The sequence below is a fragment of the Dendrobates tinctorius genome, unplaced genomic scaffold, assembly GCF_039654945.1.
Source record: "Dendrobates tinctorius isolate UK_male_01 unplaced genomic scaffold, ASM3965494v1 ptg000105l, whole genome shotgun sequence".
Classification (NCBI taxonomy): domain Eukaryota; kingdom Metazoa; phylum Chordata; class Amphibia; order Anura; family Dendrobatidae; genus Dendrobates; species Dendrobates tinctorius.
In genome coordinates, this window is record NW_027361773.1 from 7,750,386 (window position 1) to 7,764,050 (window position 13,665).

The 13,665-nt window shown below is 41.1% G+C and overlaps 1 protein-coding gene across 1 annotated transcript in view; it reads right to left on the reverse strand.

Moving 5' to 3' along the window:
• ITIH2 (inter-alpha-trypsin inhibitor heavy chain 2) overlaps window positions 1-13,665 on the reverse strand; it is a 72,493-nt gene that overhangs the window by 37,242 nt on the left and 21,586 nt on the right. The window contains exons 3-10 of the mRNA XM_073589033.1: window positions 12,651-12,674; window positions 10,605-10,777; window positions 7,802-7,906; window positions 3,352-3,514; window positions 3,140-3,247; window positions 1,656-1,781; window positions 1,278-1,394; window positions 867-1,035 (exon numbers count right to left, since the gene is read on the reverse strand). Of these exons, the coding sequence (XP_073445134.1) occupies window positions 867-1,035; window positions 1,278-1,394; window positions 1,656-1,781; window positions 3,140-3,247; window positions 3,352-3,514; window positions 7,802-7,906; window positions 10,605-10,777; window positions 12,651-12,674 (985 nt within the window). The remainder of the gene's footprint in view (window positions 1-866; window positions 1,036-1,277; window positions 1,395-1,655; window positions 1,782-3,139; window positions 3,248-3,351; window positions 3,515-7,801; window positions 7,907-10,604; window positions 10,778-12,650; window positions 12,675-13,665) is intronic.

The following is a 13,665-nucleotide window of genomic DNA, read 5'->3' on the forward strand; positions in this document are numbered from 1 at the left end:
TCCTGAGGAACAAACATGAGACCACCCCTTTAATATATTATTTATGGAAAAAATTCAGTATAATTTTTACTTAATTTATATACCGTAATCTTTGCGCATATTGGGCTTAAGTGGTCCTATTAGTGATTGACAACTACCTCTGCATGTACAAAATTCAAGGGAAAGCTGTAAATCATTGAGTGAGACCTTCTAATGGACTTCTAAATGTAAAAAGAAAGATCAGACAAGTCAATTTAATACAAGATATGATGAATCTCTTATCCTAAAGTTACCTTTAGAGGAACCCGTCAGGTGAAAAAACACTATTAACCTACAAATATGGGGTTAATCTGCAGGTTAATAGCATTCTGAACCTGACCTGCTTCAACACTTAGATCCTCGCTGTGAGAAATTGAACTTTATTCCTCCCATCAGCTTTCGGCTTCTAGTTGTAGGGGCGACGCCGTGGATTCAGTGACCACTCTGTGTGTAGAAAGCAGTGGCTTTAACCATCTCCCGGCACTGACTGACAGCTGCTCCTAATGCTGAGCGAGTTGTCAGTCAGTGATGGGGGTGCGGTTACAGCCTCCCGCTCTTTATACACAGAGCGCACCGATGACTGAAACCGGAATGGTGCCAGAATAAAGTTAATTTATTAGACCGGGTGGTCTAAGTGACGGAGCAGGGCAGGTTCAGAATGCTATTAACCTGCAGATTAACCCTATATCTGCAGGTTAATAGTGTTTTTTTTTTCAAGTGAAAGGGTCCCTTTAAATAATTTTTGTTCTAAATAAAAGGATATGAAATGGATTTTTACATTGATTTTTTTTGTAGCTAGAAATTATTAATTGTTTGATACTATGAAAGGCACATATTTTTTAGTTTACCTCCTATAGGTTGTATATTCTGTACATATTTCTTGGCACTTTGTACTTCAATGGGGGATGCAAAAACAAGCTCGTCTTTCCAGCACCGAACATTATGGTTGAAGTCTACAATGCCGAACTGATCATCATGACGAAGGTCTTCTAAGATAGCTTTCATGGCTTCGATTGTCTAGAAGAAAAAAACAGCATCATAATGTGTGAGATTTCTCAGAATGATCCGACATGATTATTATGGCAACTGTTGTGAGGATTATTATTTTATGCACTTTTTGGAAGCAACTTAAAAAAAAAAGCAAAAAGCACAAGTGTTCAAAGAATGCGAAGGATAATCTGTCATAAATGATAATCTGTCCTAAACCTCTGTATTCCCAGATCGGAGGAACTATATAACTATTTCAATTTAACACTTACCTGTCTCATTTTAATCCCCCACATGGAACCACTGACATCAATCACAAATAAAATATTCTTTGGAAGTGGTGGCTGATTTTCTGGAGCAAAGAAATGGAGGAAGTATCCATTGAACACCTGAAATTCACAGAATAACCTCTTATACGTGCTGAATATAGTGAGATTCAGTTTCATGATTATCTTTGTGCCACATACATTCAAAAGTCATGTTAAATACTGTAGTTTTCCAAAAATGACATTCACACTTCTGTCATCCTTTCTGTTTTTGATATCTCGCTAACTGGTATGACAGATCCATTTTCACACCGATCTCAACTGCTCCTGATGAGCCCCTATGACATATAATGGAACCTGTCAAGTTTCTGTCTGGTATTTTACCTGGAGTTGACTGGACCTATCCCTCTTTACGTCATATTTTATACTTAGTCTTCCATTCACCGCAGATGTCACACAGGAGGAGCACTCACGCTGTTGATCCACAGTTGGTCTGAAAGATATATGGGCCTGAAAAAAAGATTAAATATTGAAAAGCAAATGAAAACAGTATGATAATCAAAAAAACAAAATTAATGATATTTTGTATATTTATTTTTACAGATTATTCATTACAAAATACTATGGCCTTGATTCATCAAGACCGTCTTGATAAGACTAGTAGTGGATATACAGCACTGGGCAAGGGTTCCACTCCATGAAAGAATAAATATAGCGAGATACTCGGCACTCCGAAATTTGTGATATGTATTTTTATTTGTACTTAGGCAATCCAAAAGAATACATTTGTGACGTTTTGGCCCTAAGGTATGGGTCTTCATTAAACTCGGATTCCTGGGAATATGGCAACCTTGAAAGTAGCAGTGCAAACAAAAGGCAATATAAAATTGCGAGGTATTGAGCACTCAATACAACGTAATTTCATGCAGTCTTTTACTGATAAATCTAGATAGTGAGAGAACATCACAGTTTATAGTTTGGCTTAGAGATAAGGATAAAAAAAGCAAAAACATTGAAGAAGCTGCACAGATAGTGTGTGACAGTCAAGCAGTGAAGGCGATCAATGTATAAAGAATAAACTGTTGGTTAACATCTGCTTACCTAAAGCCATATATTAAAGAAGTTGTCCACTACTTGGACAACTTCTTCTCATACCCCTCGCAAAATAATAAAGCTTATGCCCACCTCCTGTGCTAGTCCTGTTCCCACGGTGTCTGCACTCGCTCTCCCCAAGGTGCTCGTGCGATGTTGTGACACGTGAAGCTGGAGCTCAATCAGCCTTCGTAGGAATTGAGCATGAAGAGGAAGTCAGCTGCAGCCTGGACTTCCTCTTCATGTTTGATTTGTCCGAAAGTGGGGATAGTTATGCCAGTGCTGATTGGACGCCGGGGTCATGTGTCACAACACCGCTTGAGAGTCCCAGGAGCGCGAGTGCCGACAACGCTGGTACGGCGCCAGCAAGGGAGGGAAGTATAGGATTTATTATTTTATCGGAACTAAGCATTTTGATCCTGAAGGGGTTGTCCTAGTAGTGGGAAACCCCTTTAAGGTTACTTTGACAATTTCTTGAAATGGGTTTGATAACATTTTAGGAGATCCAAAGTGTTATCCAGGTATTTTCAGGGCAATTGGAGGCTTTACAGTACTTGCTATTCGCAATGAATTGACATGCCTTGATTCAGATTTTTGAGAAATTTCAAAAGATTCACACATCCCTAATATTTACCCTTTAAGGTTCAAGAGTTTCAGGTTTCATAAATCTGAATGTGGTTATGACAATCTCAGAGTTATTTTTTTTTTTTTGTCTCTGGTTTCTTTACATAACCTGTCTTCATACACGTATAACATAAAATTAATTTTCTTTTTACCTTTTGGTCTCCCAGGTCAACATTAATGATGTCAGCAAATTGTTTTGCAACTGGGTTAACAACAGTGAGACTACTGATTCCTTCAGGCTCCAAGACATAGATGTCCACCTGGAAACATAAATGTACTATTATGGTAAACAGGGTGAATTATGTATGTAGTCATTTTAAAAGCTTGATATTCTGTTTCCTGTTAAATGCCCTCCACTTCTTACCTCAAAATGTTTAGCCAACCGGCCTGGCTGGAGATAGAGAACATGTTCATAGGCACCTAGTTTCCTCTGAAGGGCTTCCTGGTAATGAAGTTCAAATTGAACTTTTGTTCCTCCGGGAACATTTAATTCAGCTTTGAAATTTTCCATGTCTAGGGAATTAGTTCTATACCGGAAAAAAGGAGATATTAAGATATTGTCATTTATCATATATATGGAAAAGGTGGTAAGACTCTGCTAAATCGTTTTGGCAGCAACCAATTCCCCTGGCTCAATAGAAGTAATCATGCACGCTTGCGAGATAGCTTTATCTCTGGATTAACTGTGGCCTGTTGGCTAGACAGGAACAGCTGAAAACAGCGGAGTACTGCCTGCAAGCTGGGGGAGCCTGTTGCCGAATGGCATTGCAATCCCTTCAACGTGCTTATTGATTTCGGCATGATGGACTAGAGAGCCATTGGCTCCTTGTTCCACCATTTAGCCTGTACACTTGCGTCTCGGCATAGCAGGTGCAATGATGTCACTCGATAGGGTATATCGTGTAGAGCCTCAGTGCATACACTGCACAGTGCGTCCATGAAACGGCACAAGGTGAGTAGTATTTGTGTGTTTTTTCATTGGCAGTCAGTACTTGTGGGGTGAAACTGTGGAGGCATCATACTGTGTATGGGGGCAGGCAGATATCATACTGTATGGGGAGATGTGGGGCCATCATTCTCTGTTGGGGGAGTGTGAGGGCCATCATACTGTGTATAGGGCTGGCAGATATCATACTTTGTGGGGAGATGTGGAGCCATCATACTATGTTGGGGGGAGTGTGAGGGCCATCATTCTGTGTATGGGGCAGGCAGATATCATACTGTGGGGGAAGATGTGGGGCCATCATTCTCTGTAGGGTGGAGTGGACCATTATACTGTATGTGGGAGGTCTGTGGGGATGTTATACATTTGGGGAGGCGCTGTTGGGTTATTATACTGTGTAGGAAACTGTAAGTGCCATTACATGTTGTAGGTGAGATACTGCTTTTTGTGTTATACTGCTTTTTATAAACGTTATAAAACAGAGGGAATTATATTGTTTTTTTATTAGTTGATACTGATAATGATACATGCTACAATAAGCCATAGCGTATCATGTATTAGGAGAAATAGCTCCTCAATATTAACCCTTTTGCGCCTGAGCCTGCTTTTGCCTTCGTGACCAGGCCAATTTTTTCAATTCTGACCAGTGTCACTTTATGAGGCCATAACTCTAGAACGCTTCAACAGATCCTGCTGATTCTGACATTGTTTTCTCATGACATATTGTACTTCAGGATAGTGGTAAAATTTCTTAGATATGAACTGCGCTTATATGTTAAAAAAATCGAAATTTGGCAAAAATTTTGAACATTTTGCAATTTTCAAACTTTTAATTTTTATGCCCTTAAATCAGAGAGTGATATCGCACAAAATAGTTAATAAATAACATTTCCCACATGTCTACTTTACATCTGCACAATTTTGGAAACATAATTTTTTTTTTTTTTGGAAGTTATAAGGGTTAAAAGTTGACCAGCGATTTCTCATTTTTACAACAAAATTTACAAAACCATTTTTTTTAGGGACCACCTCACATTTGAAGTGAGTTTGGGGGGTCAATATGACAGAAAATACCCAAAAGTGACACCATTCTAAAAACTGCACCTCTCAATGTACTCAAAACCACATTCAAGAAGTTTATTAACCCTTCAGGTGCTTCACATGAATGAATGGAATGTGGAAGGAAAAAATAAACATTTAACTTTTTTTCACAAACATTTTACTTCAGAACCATTTTTTTTATTTTCACAAGTGTAAAAACAGAAAATGAACCACAAAATTTTTTGTGCAATTTCTCCCAAATACGCCGATACCCCGTATGTGGGGCTAAACCACTGTTTGAGCACACGGCAGAGCTCAGAAAGGAAGGAGCGCCGTTTGACTTTTTCAATGCAGAATTGGCTGGAATTGAGATAGGACGCCATGTCGCATTTGGAGAGCCCCTAATGTGCCTAAACAGTGGAAACCCCCACAAGTGACCCCATTTTGGAAACTAGACCCCTTAAAGAACTTATCTAGATGTGTCGTGAGCACTTTGAACCCCCAAGTGCTTCACAGAAGTTTATAACGTAGAGCCATGAAAATAAAAAATCATTTTTGTTCCACAAACATGATCTTTTAGCCCCCAATTTTTTATTTTCACAAGGGTAACAGGAGAAATTGGACCCCAAAAGTGGTTGTCCAATTTGTCCTGAGTACACTGGTACCCCATATGTGGAAGAAAACTACTGTTTGGGCACACGGTGGGGATCGGAAGGGAAGTAGTGACGTTTTGGAATACAGACTTTGATGGAATGGTCTGCGGGTGTCATGTCGCATTTGCAGAGCCCCTGATGTGCCTAAACAGTGGAAATCCTCCACAAGTGACCCCTTTTTGGAAACTAGACCCCCCCAAGGAACTTATCTAGATGTGTGGTGAGCACTTTGAACCCCCAAGTGTTTCACTAAAGTTTATAATGTAGAGCCGTGAAAATAAAAAAATCATTTTTTTTCCACAAAAATGATCTTTTAGCTCCCAATTTGTATTTTCACAAGGGTAACAGGAGAAATTGGACCCTAAGAGTTGTTGTCCAATTTGTCCTGAGTACGCTGGTACCCCACATGTGGGGGGGGGACCACTGTTTGGGCACACGGTGGGGCTCGGAAGGGAAGTAGTGACGTTCTGGAATGCAGACTTTGATGGAATGGTCTGCGGGCGTCATATTGCATTTACAGAGCCCCTGATGTACCTAAACAGTGGAAACCCTCAATTCGAATTCCAACCCTAACCCCAACACACCCCTAACTCTAGCCCTAGCCCTAGCCCTAACCCTAGCCCTAACCCTAGCCCTAACCCTAGCCCTAACCCTAACCCTAGCCCTAGCCCTAACCCTAGCCCTAACCCTAACCCTAGCCCTAAACCTAGCCCTAACCCTAGACATAGCCCTAGCCTGCCTACCTGCTTTTTTTTTCTTTACTTTTTTTTTATTTTTGTGTTTTTTATTTTTTGTATTTTTGACTCATAGTAACGCCACTTCTCCTCTGATCTCACACTGGCAGATGATCAGAGGAGAAGCAGCGTTACTATGTGACAAGATCGCTTCCCGGCACATAGTAACGCCACTTCTCCTCTGATCTCACACTGACAGATGATCAGAGGAGAAGCAGCGTTACTGTGTGACAAGATCGCTGCCTGACACAGCTGTGCCAGGCAGCGATCTAGTCACACTGTAACGCTGCTTCACCTCTGCTCATCTGTCAGCATGAGCTCAGAGGAGAAGTCGCGTTATAATGAGGGAGATCGCCGGGAAACAAGCAGCTTTCCCAGCGAGCTCTCTCATTGGCTGCTGTGACGCGACGTCATCAGGACCTGAACCGATCAGGTCTCGATGACGTCGGGGGTCCCAGCATGCATTGTGCACCGGGATCCCCGCGTTATAAGGTATGAGGGGGTCCTGGGGGGCACAAAACCGCCGACAGTAGATAAACGTCGGCGCTGCACAAAGCCCAGCAAGCGCCAACGTTTATCTACTGTGGGCGGTCGCGAAGAGGTTAAACAATAAAATTAATAAATATGTTAATAATAATATTTCTATTAAGCAGCATTAATTTCAGTCTATTGATTCAGCCCTCCACAACAGATACAATCTCTTACATGGCCACTCAGGAAAATACATTTCCCACCACTGGTCTATGGCACATTGTGTAATGCACCTTTCATTGATTTGTATCTCTCACTATCACCATCTCTCCCAACTCCACCACACACAGGAGCGCTCGACTGAGCCTAATGTGTATGTGGGACATAAAGGGAATTGGTCAGCAGGTTTTGCTATGTAATCTGAAAGCATCATGATGTAGGGGCAGAGAGCCTGATTCCAGAGACATGCCATGTGTTGTTGTTTCAATAAAGTCGGTGTTATAACAGCATGAGATTATCACTAGTTTTCTCTTGCAATGTACTCCTCCTGCTCTGTAAGACCCTGCCACTGATTGACAGCTTTCTGCCTATGCACAGCATACTCAGAAAGTTGCCATTCAGACGTGTGTGCGCGGTTATACACAGCTCATAATAAAGAGAACTGCTAGATCTGTAGCAGAGATAACAGTGATTTTATCAAAATGACAGCAAGCAGCTCAGTAAATTATCCATGTATACACCATGGAACCAGAGCCTTTGTTTCATCTAGATTTGGAGTTAAACAATTGCATGGTTGAAGAAACCATCATGTTCTATACACTATGGGACATCTGGGTACATGAGCGTTGCTTTTCTTAATTTTTGAGGGTTTTGAATATTTTTTAGATTGTATGCTTAAGAAAATATTACATTGATAAGACTTGAATGCATATCTACATAAAAAATGGCATTGTGCAATAATGTTCCTCTGACCTTAACAGTCCGGCTGATTTGCCTCTTGCTCTTGCTTTGGAGTACAAGCTTCTAGCCTCTGACTTTTCTCTTATTGAGCCACTAAATGTAATGCCATTGACATTCCTGAAAGAAAGTTTTATACAAAATAAATATTACATTAGAAAGTTACATGGGTTGAGAAGAAACCTAGGTTCAATCTTTCTTCATTAATTATAAATTCTTTGTCACTAAATTATCTATAACCCACAATGTTATGTGTACTAAGGAAATCATCCATCCTTTTTTTAAAAGCTGTTATAGTGTCTGCCAATACTACCTCCTGTGGTAGGGCATTCCACATTCTAAGTGATCTAACTGTAAAGAACACTTTACTGTTTAGCTATCGGAATCACTTTTTTTCCACCCGTAATGAGTGCCCCCTGGTCCTTTGTATGGTCTTTGGATGGAATAAGTTATGCGCCAGACCTTTGTACAGACCACACATTTATTTATTCATATTAATGAGAACTTCTCTAAAGCGTCTTTTTTTCTAAGCTAAGCAAGCCCAACTTTTCCAACCTCTTCTCATATGAGAGGCCTTCCATACCTTGTAATAATCTACTTGCCCGCTTTTGAACTTACTCTAACATCTGAATGTCCTTTTTAAAATGTACAACCAAAATTGCATCCCGTATTCTAGATGTCGCCTCACAAGTGATTTATAAAGGGGTAATAATACATTGGGATCGGGGATTTTATCTCTCTTTTTATACACCCAAAAATCTTGTTTGCTTTTGTGGCTGCTGCTTGACATTGAGTACTGCTGCTCAGCTTACTTGTAATCAGAATACCCAAGTCCTTCTCCTGTTCTGTAGTCCCAAGGATACTCCCATTTAATGTATATGCAGCAATAGAATTACTCCGTCCTAGGTGCATTACTCTACGTTTATCTACATTAAACCTCATTTGACAAGTGTTTGCCCATTCAGACATCTTATCCAGATCGTTTTGCAATATTGTACTGTCAAGTATCCTACATAGTTTGGTGTCATCAGCAAAGACTGACACTTTACTCTTAATCCCATCCAAAAGGTCATTAATAAAGAGGTTAAAAATAATCGGTTCTAGCACAGATCCCTGCTGTCTCCACTGCTCCCAGTACAGATATGTGCAGTCCCCACTGCTCCCAGTACAGATCCCTGCAGTCCCCACTGCTCCCAGTCAGTACAAATCCCTGCAGTCCCTACAGCTCCCAGTACAGATCCCTGCAGTCCCCACTGCTCCCAGTACAGATCCCTGTGGTCCCCACTGCTCCCAGTACAGATCCGTGCAGTCCCCACTGCTCCCAGTACAGATCCCTGCAGTCCCCACTGCTCCCAGTACAGATCCCTGCGGTTCCCACTGCTCCCAATAGCAAAAAATAAAAAGAGGCGGAGCGCACTAAGGAGGAAAATGAGGGACACCAGCGTGTTTAACAAAGGTAATCAACTCACCTGATGTGGTTGTGAAGGGTCACAACCACCTAAGGAAGTTTTGGCCGCTGCAGATCCCAGGATGCAGATAAAACAGTAAAGAAGAGAAAAGCCGGGGTTCGTCCGCGCTAGACCACAAGGAATCAACCGAAGATGCAAGCAAACCTTTATTCACATTCAAGCCAACACGTTTCATGGCCTCCTGGCCACTTCATCAGGGCAGCAATGTAGAGAAGAGAAAAGCCAGGGTTCGTCCGCGCTAGACCACCAGGAACCAACCGAAGATGCAAGCAAACCTTTATTCACATTCAAGCCAACACGTTTCATGGCCTCCTGGCCACTTCATCGGGGCAGCAATGTAGAGAAGAGAAAAGCCAGGGTTCGTCCGCGCTAGACCACCAGGAACCAACCGAAGATGCAAGCAAACCTTTATTCACATTCAAGCCAACACGTTTCATGGCCTCCTGGCCACTTCATCAGGGCAGCAATGTAGAGAAGAGAAAAGCCAGGGTTCGTCCGTGCTAGACCACCAGGAACCAACCGAAGATGCAAGCAAACCTTTATTCACATTCAAGCCAACGCGTTTCATGGCCTCCTGGCCACTTCATCAGGGCAGCAATGTAGAGAAGAGAAAAGCCGGGGTTCGTCCACGCTAGACCACAAGGAATCAACCGAAGATGCAAGCAAACCTTTATTCACATTCAAGCCAACACGTTTCATGGCCTCCTGGCCACTTCATCAGGGCAGCAATGTAGAGAAGAGAAAAGCCAGGGTTCGTCCGCGCTAGACCACCAGGAACCAACCGAAGATGCAAGCAAACCTTTATTCACATTCAAGCCAACGCGTTTCATGGCCTCCTGGCCACTTCATCAGGGCAGCAATGTAGAGAAGAGAAAAGCCAGGGTTCGTCCGCGCTAGACCACCAGGAACCAAACGAAGATGCAAGCAAACCTTTATTCACATTCAAGCCAACGGGTTTCATGGCCTCCTGGCCACTTCAGCAGGGCAGCATTGCCCTGATGAAGTGGCCAGGAGGCCATGAAACGCGTTTTCTTGAATGTGAATAAAGGTTTGCTTGCATCTTCGGTTGGTTCCTTGTGGTCTAGCGCGGACGAACCCCGGCTTTTCTCTTCTCTACTGTTTTAACTGCTCCCAATACAGATCCTTGCAGTACCCACTGCTCCCAGTACAGATCCCTGTGGTACCCCACTGCTGACTATATCCCATTTAGAGAACGCACCATTTATGACACTTATTTTATTACGAACCACAAATCTGTATGAAAAATAAACCTTTAAATAATTGACAATATATTTTAAAAATCTAAAAGTCGTATCACAGCATGAGAAACAGATTGAAATTATGCTTACATCGTGAAGTTATTGATCAATGCACCTTTTGGTATCTGGATATCAAATGAGAGACTCTGCCCGTGTTTGGCATTGTTTTCCACTTTGCTTTGTATCATGGTATTAACAAAGTGTGACGTGATGGATGATTTCACCTTGTAGCTGTACAGGGAGATTGAGTCATGGGACGGCGCCTGGTAGGAGGAATTATGGACACACTATTGTCACTCAATTGTTGCATTATATATGGAGACATTTTAATTAAACAGTAATCAAGAAATACATAGGGAGTTTTAAGAATATTAAAGGGAGACCATCATGTCCAGAAGCAATATTTACATTCAGATAAGGGGTTCATCTGGGGCTAAATAGCGTTAATATTGTGTTAGACCCCCATAAGTGAAAGCAGCGTGTACAGGGAGAAAATTAAGTTGGATTTTCCTTGTAGCTGCTCACTTCACGTCATCAAGGCAATGCAGGGAGCCGTTATAGTCTTTGGTTACTGAGTAACGTGGCTTGGGGCAGTAGCTGAGGGTGAGGTACTTGTCTCTTACGCCTCAGCATATTACATGAAGGTAGAATTCCTGGCTGGGTGTGTGGACTTGTGTCAGGACGCTTTGTCCTTGCAGGTCGCATGTTGCCAATAAATTTGGCTGGCCAGGACCAGATAATTGACAGTTCAATGAGCGAGACCACCAGTCAAAAATTACTCAACAATAACTGGAGGTGAATTATATACTTTAGATAGAGGGGACACAAATTGATGAACATTTCCTTCACAATACGTAGAATTTTCCACACATGGTTTCAATTCTATTTCTCTTTGTCTCTGTGTTTACCGGTCCTCTTTACTTCACTACAGTCCAGCTCAGTACTACAGTCCAATTAGCAAGACTCCTATTCTCAACCCATGGTTCGATGTCTTCCTCTCCTTTAAAAAACTATAATGCCAGTATGGCCGGTACTGATCTCTCTATTCCTGATGGTCTGGAACTCCCACCCAGGGTACTCTCTGCGATTTACGTACTCTGTCCCGTCTAGGTCTATTACCTCTAAGTCATTAACTCTGGGCCAAAAAGCTTAGGCGTACTGACCCAGGACCTGTCTCCGATCGATCACTCTGTTTCTTTGGTTACTTCTCCTCTACTCTCCACTAAGATGTTGCTATCTGTCTCAGTCTCCTCACGTTCTGGACACCCACGTCACTGCTCACATTAGACCTTAGGTCTGCTTTTTAGGTACATTGGGCCCTGTCTGATGTTCTGACAAGAAACTGTTTCTGTCCCTTCAACTTAGTTCCCCCCATTCTGGGCTAGTCTCAAACTGAACTTAACTCTCTCTATGGTTGGGTAGCACACAATATTAACACTATTAATGCATGTCACTGTACACATTACACAACATAACATTACACATGTTCTTCAAGAGGGGAGCGTGGGCAATATGTCCATTTCTCCACAAGTGCATGGGGCATTTTCATTGATGACTAGTTCTGCAGCATTTGTGTGCAGTATATGTATGCACAGTAGGCTGTCAATCAAACTGATGTGGAGTGATAATAGTGCACTCACAGTATAGTGCCAGGAGACTGTAACCGCTCCCTGCACTGCCTCAATGACTTTAAGCAAGCATACACAGCGATGATATAAGTTCATTTTCTCTCTTAGCCACTGTTCCAGTAAGGCAGGCATGGTTTTAACGCTATATTTGCAAGAAAATAGCATTTCTGGATGTGACAGGTTCCCTTTATACTATGAAATAGCTCTAGCGAGACCTATGATATAAAATAAATGTAAAGTAAAATATATAAAAAAAATGTTACCATCTATTTCTACTCAAATACACAACATTTCTAGTAGCATTTATGAAACCATTAACTCTTCTTTTTTATCTTTACTTTAATACAATTCTTCTACTAAATGGCTTACACAATTATCCTATAAGCCCTCCTTAGCCTCTCTCGCCTGCGTTCTTTTACATGGTCCATGTCATTGACCTTGCAGTTAAAGAAACAGTCAACATTCAGTTATCTATCTCTGACCTTGTGGGTTCAGCAGAAACACCTACCTTTTCACTACTATCTTCAGATCGCTATAAAACAAGAATATAGAAAATATTTGTCATTATAGGGTTAACAGTTCACAAAGTAAGCAAGGAGCATCAAATGTTCATTTTCAGATCAGGTTATTATTTTATTATAACAGCACAGACCATATCTCCCACGGTCCACCACAAGTAGAATTTCCTTATGCCAGAAACTTTTTATAATGGAATTTAAATTATTTAAATAATAATTTAACATTTATTTATATATTGGGGAAATTAAAAAATGATTTATTGGGAAAAGTTTGACATTTTACTGCGTGTCATATTTGCTTTAAAGCGTAATCGTTTTAGATGTGTAAATTATAGCTTGAATTTAATCCTGCTCAAATCAGTAATAGAATTGTATTTCTGGAGATTTATTAAAATGCGTACATCCCCAAATAAATTTGGAATGTACATTGATTACAAAAGCCCTCCCATCTATACATTTTTTAAATTAAATGTAACTGTGTATATATGTATGTAATAGTGGGAGAGGATTAATATATTCATTTACCACTGTATTCTCCGTTATCCAGCGTCGTTCTGCTCCTTTTCTCAGTGATGTCACCGCTATTGCGACTTTATAGTCACTTTATACTCTATGTGTGGAAGCCTCTTTTCTATTTTAAGCCTATGGAGCCGCGTTCTGATGCTTCACAGACTGACATATACAGTACATTACTTACATATATATTAATACACTCACACTACATTACATGCATATATATACACACATACAATAAATAAATGGTAGTGCTTCTTTAAGGGTCTTGGTTTGGGTAATATACCGTTCTGGCTACGATTTGTGTGCCTCCCCATATGTCTTTACATCCAGCGTATGGTTATTGAGCATGGAGCAATGCTGGTAGTACTTGAGGTGGCTGCTGTCCATTAGAGGTCTAATTAATCAGCACTGAGCACTTTATTACACATCACTATTGGGTAAGCCACTTCCCTCTTTTTGGCATCATACTAAGAAACAAATTTTATTTTC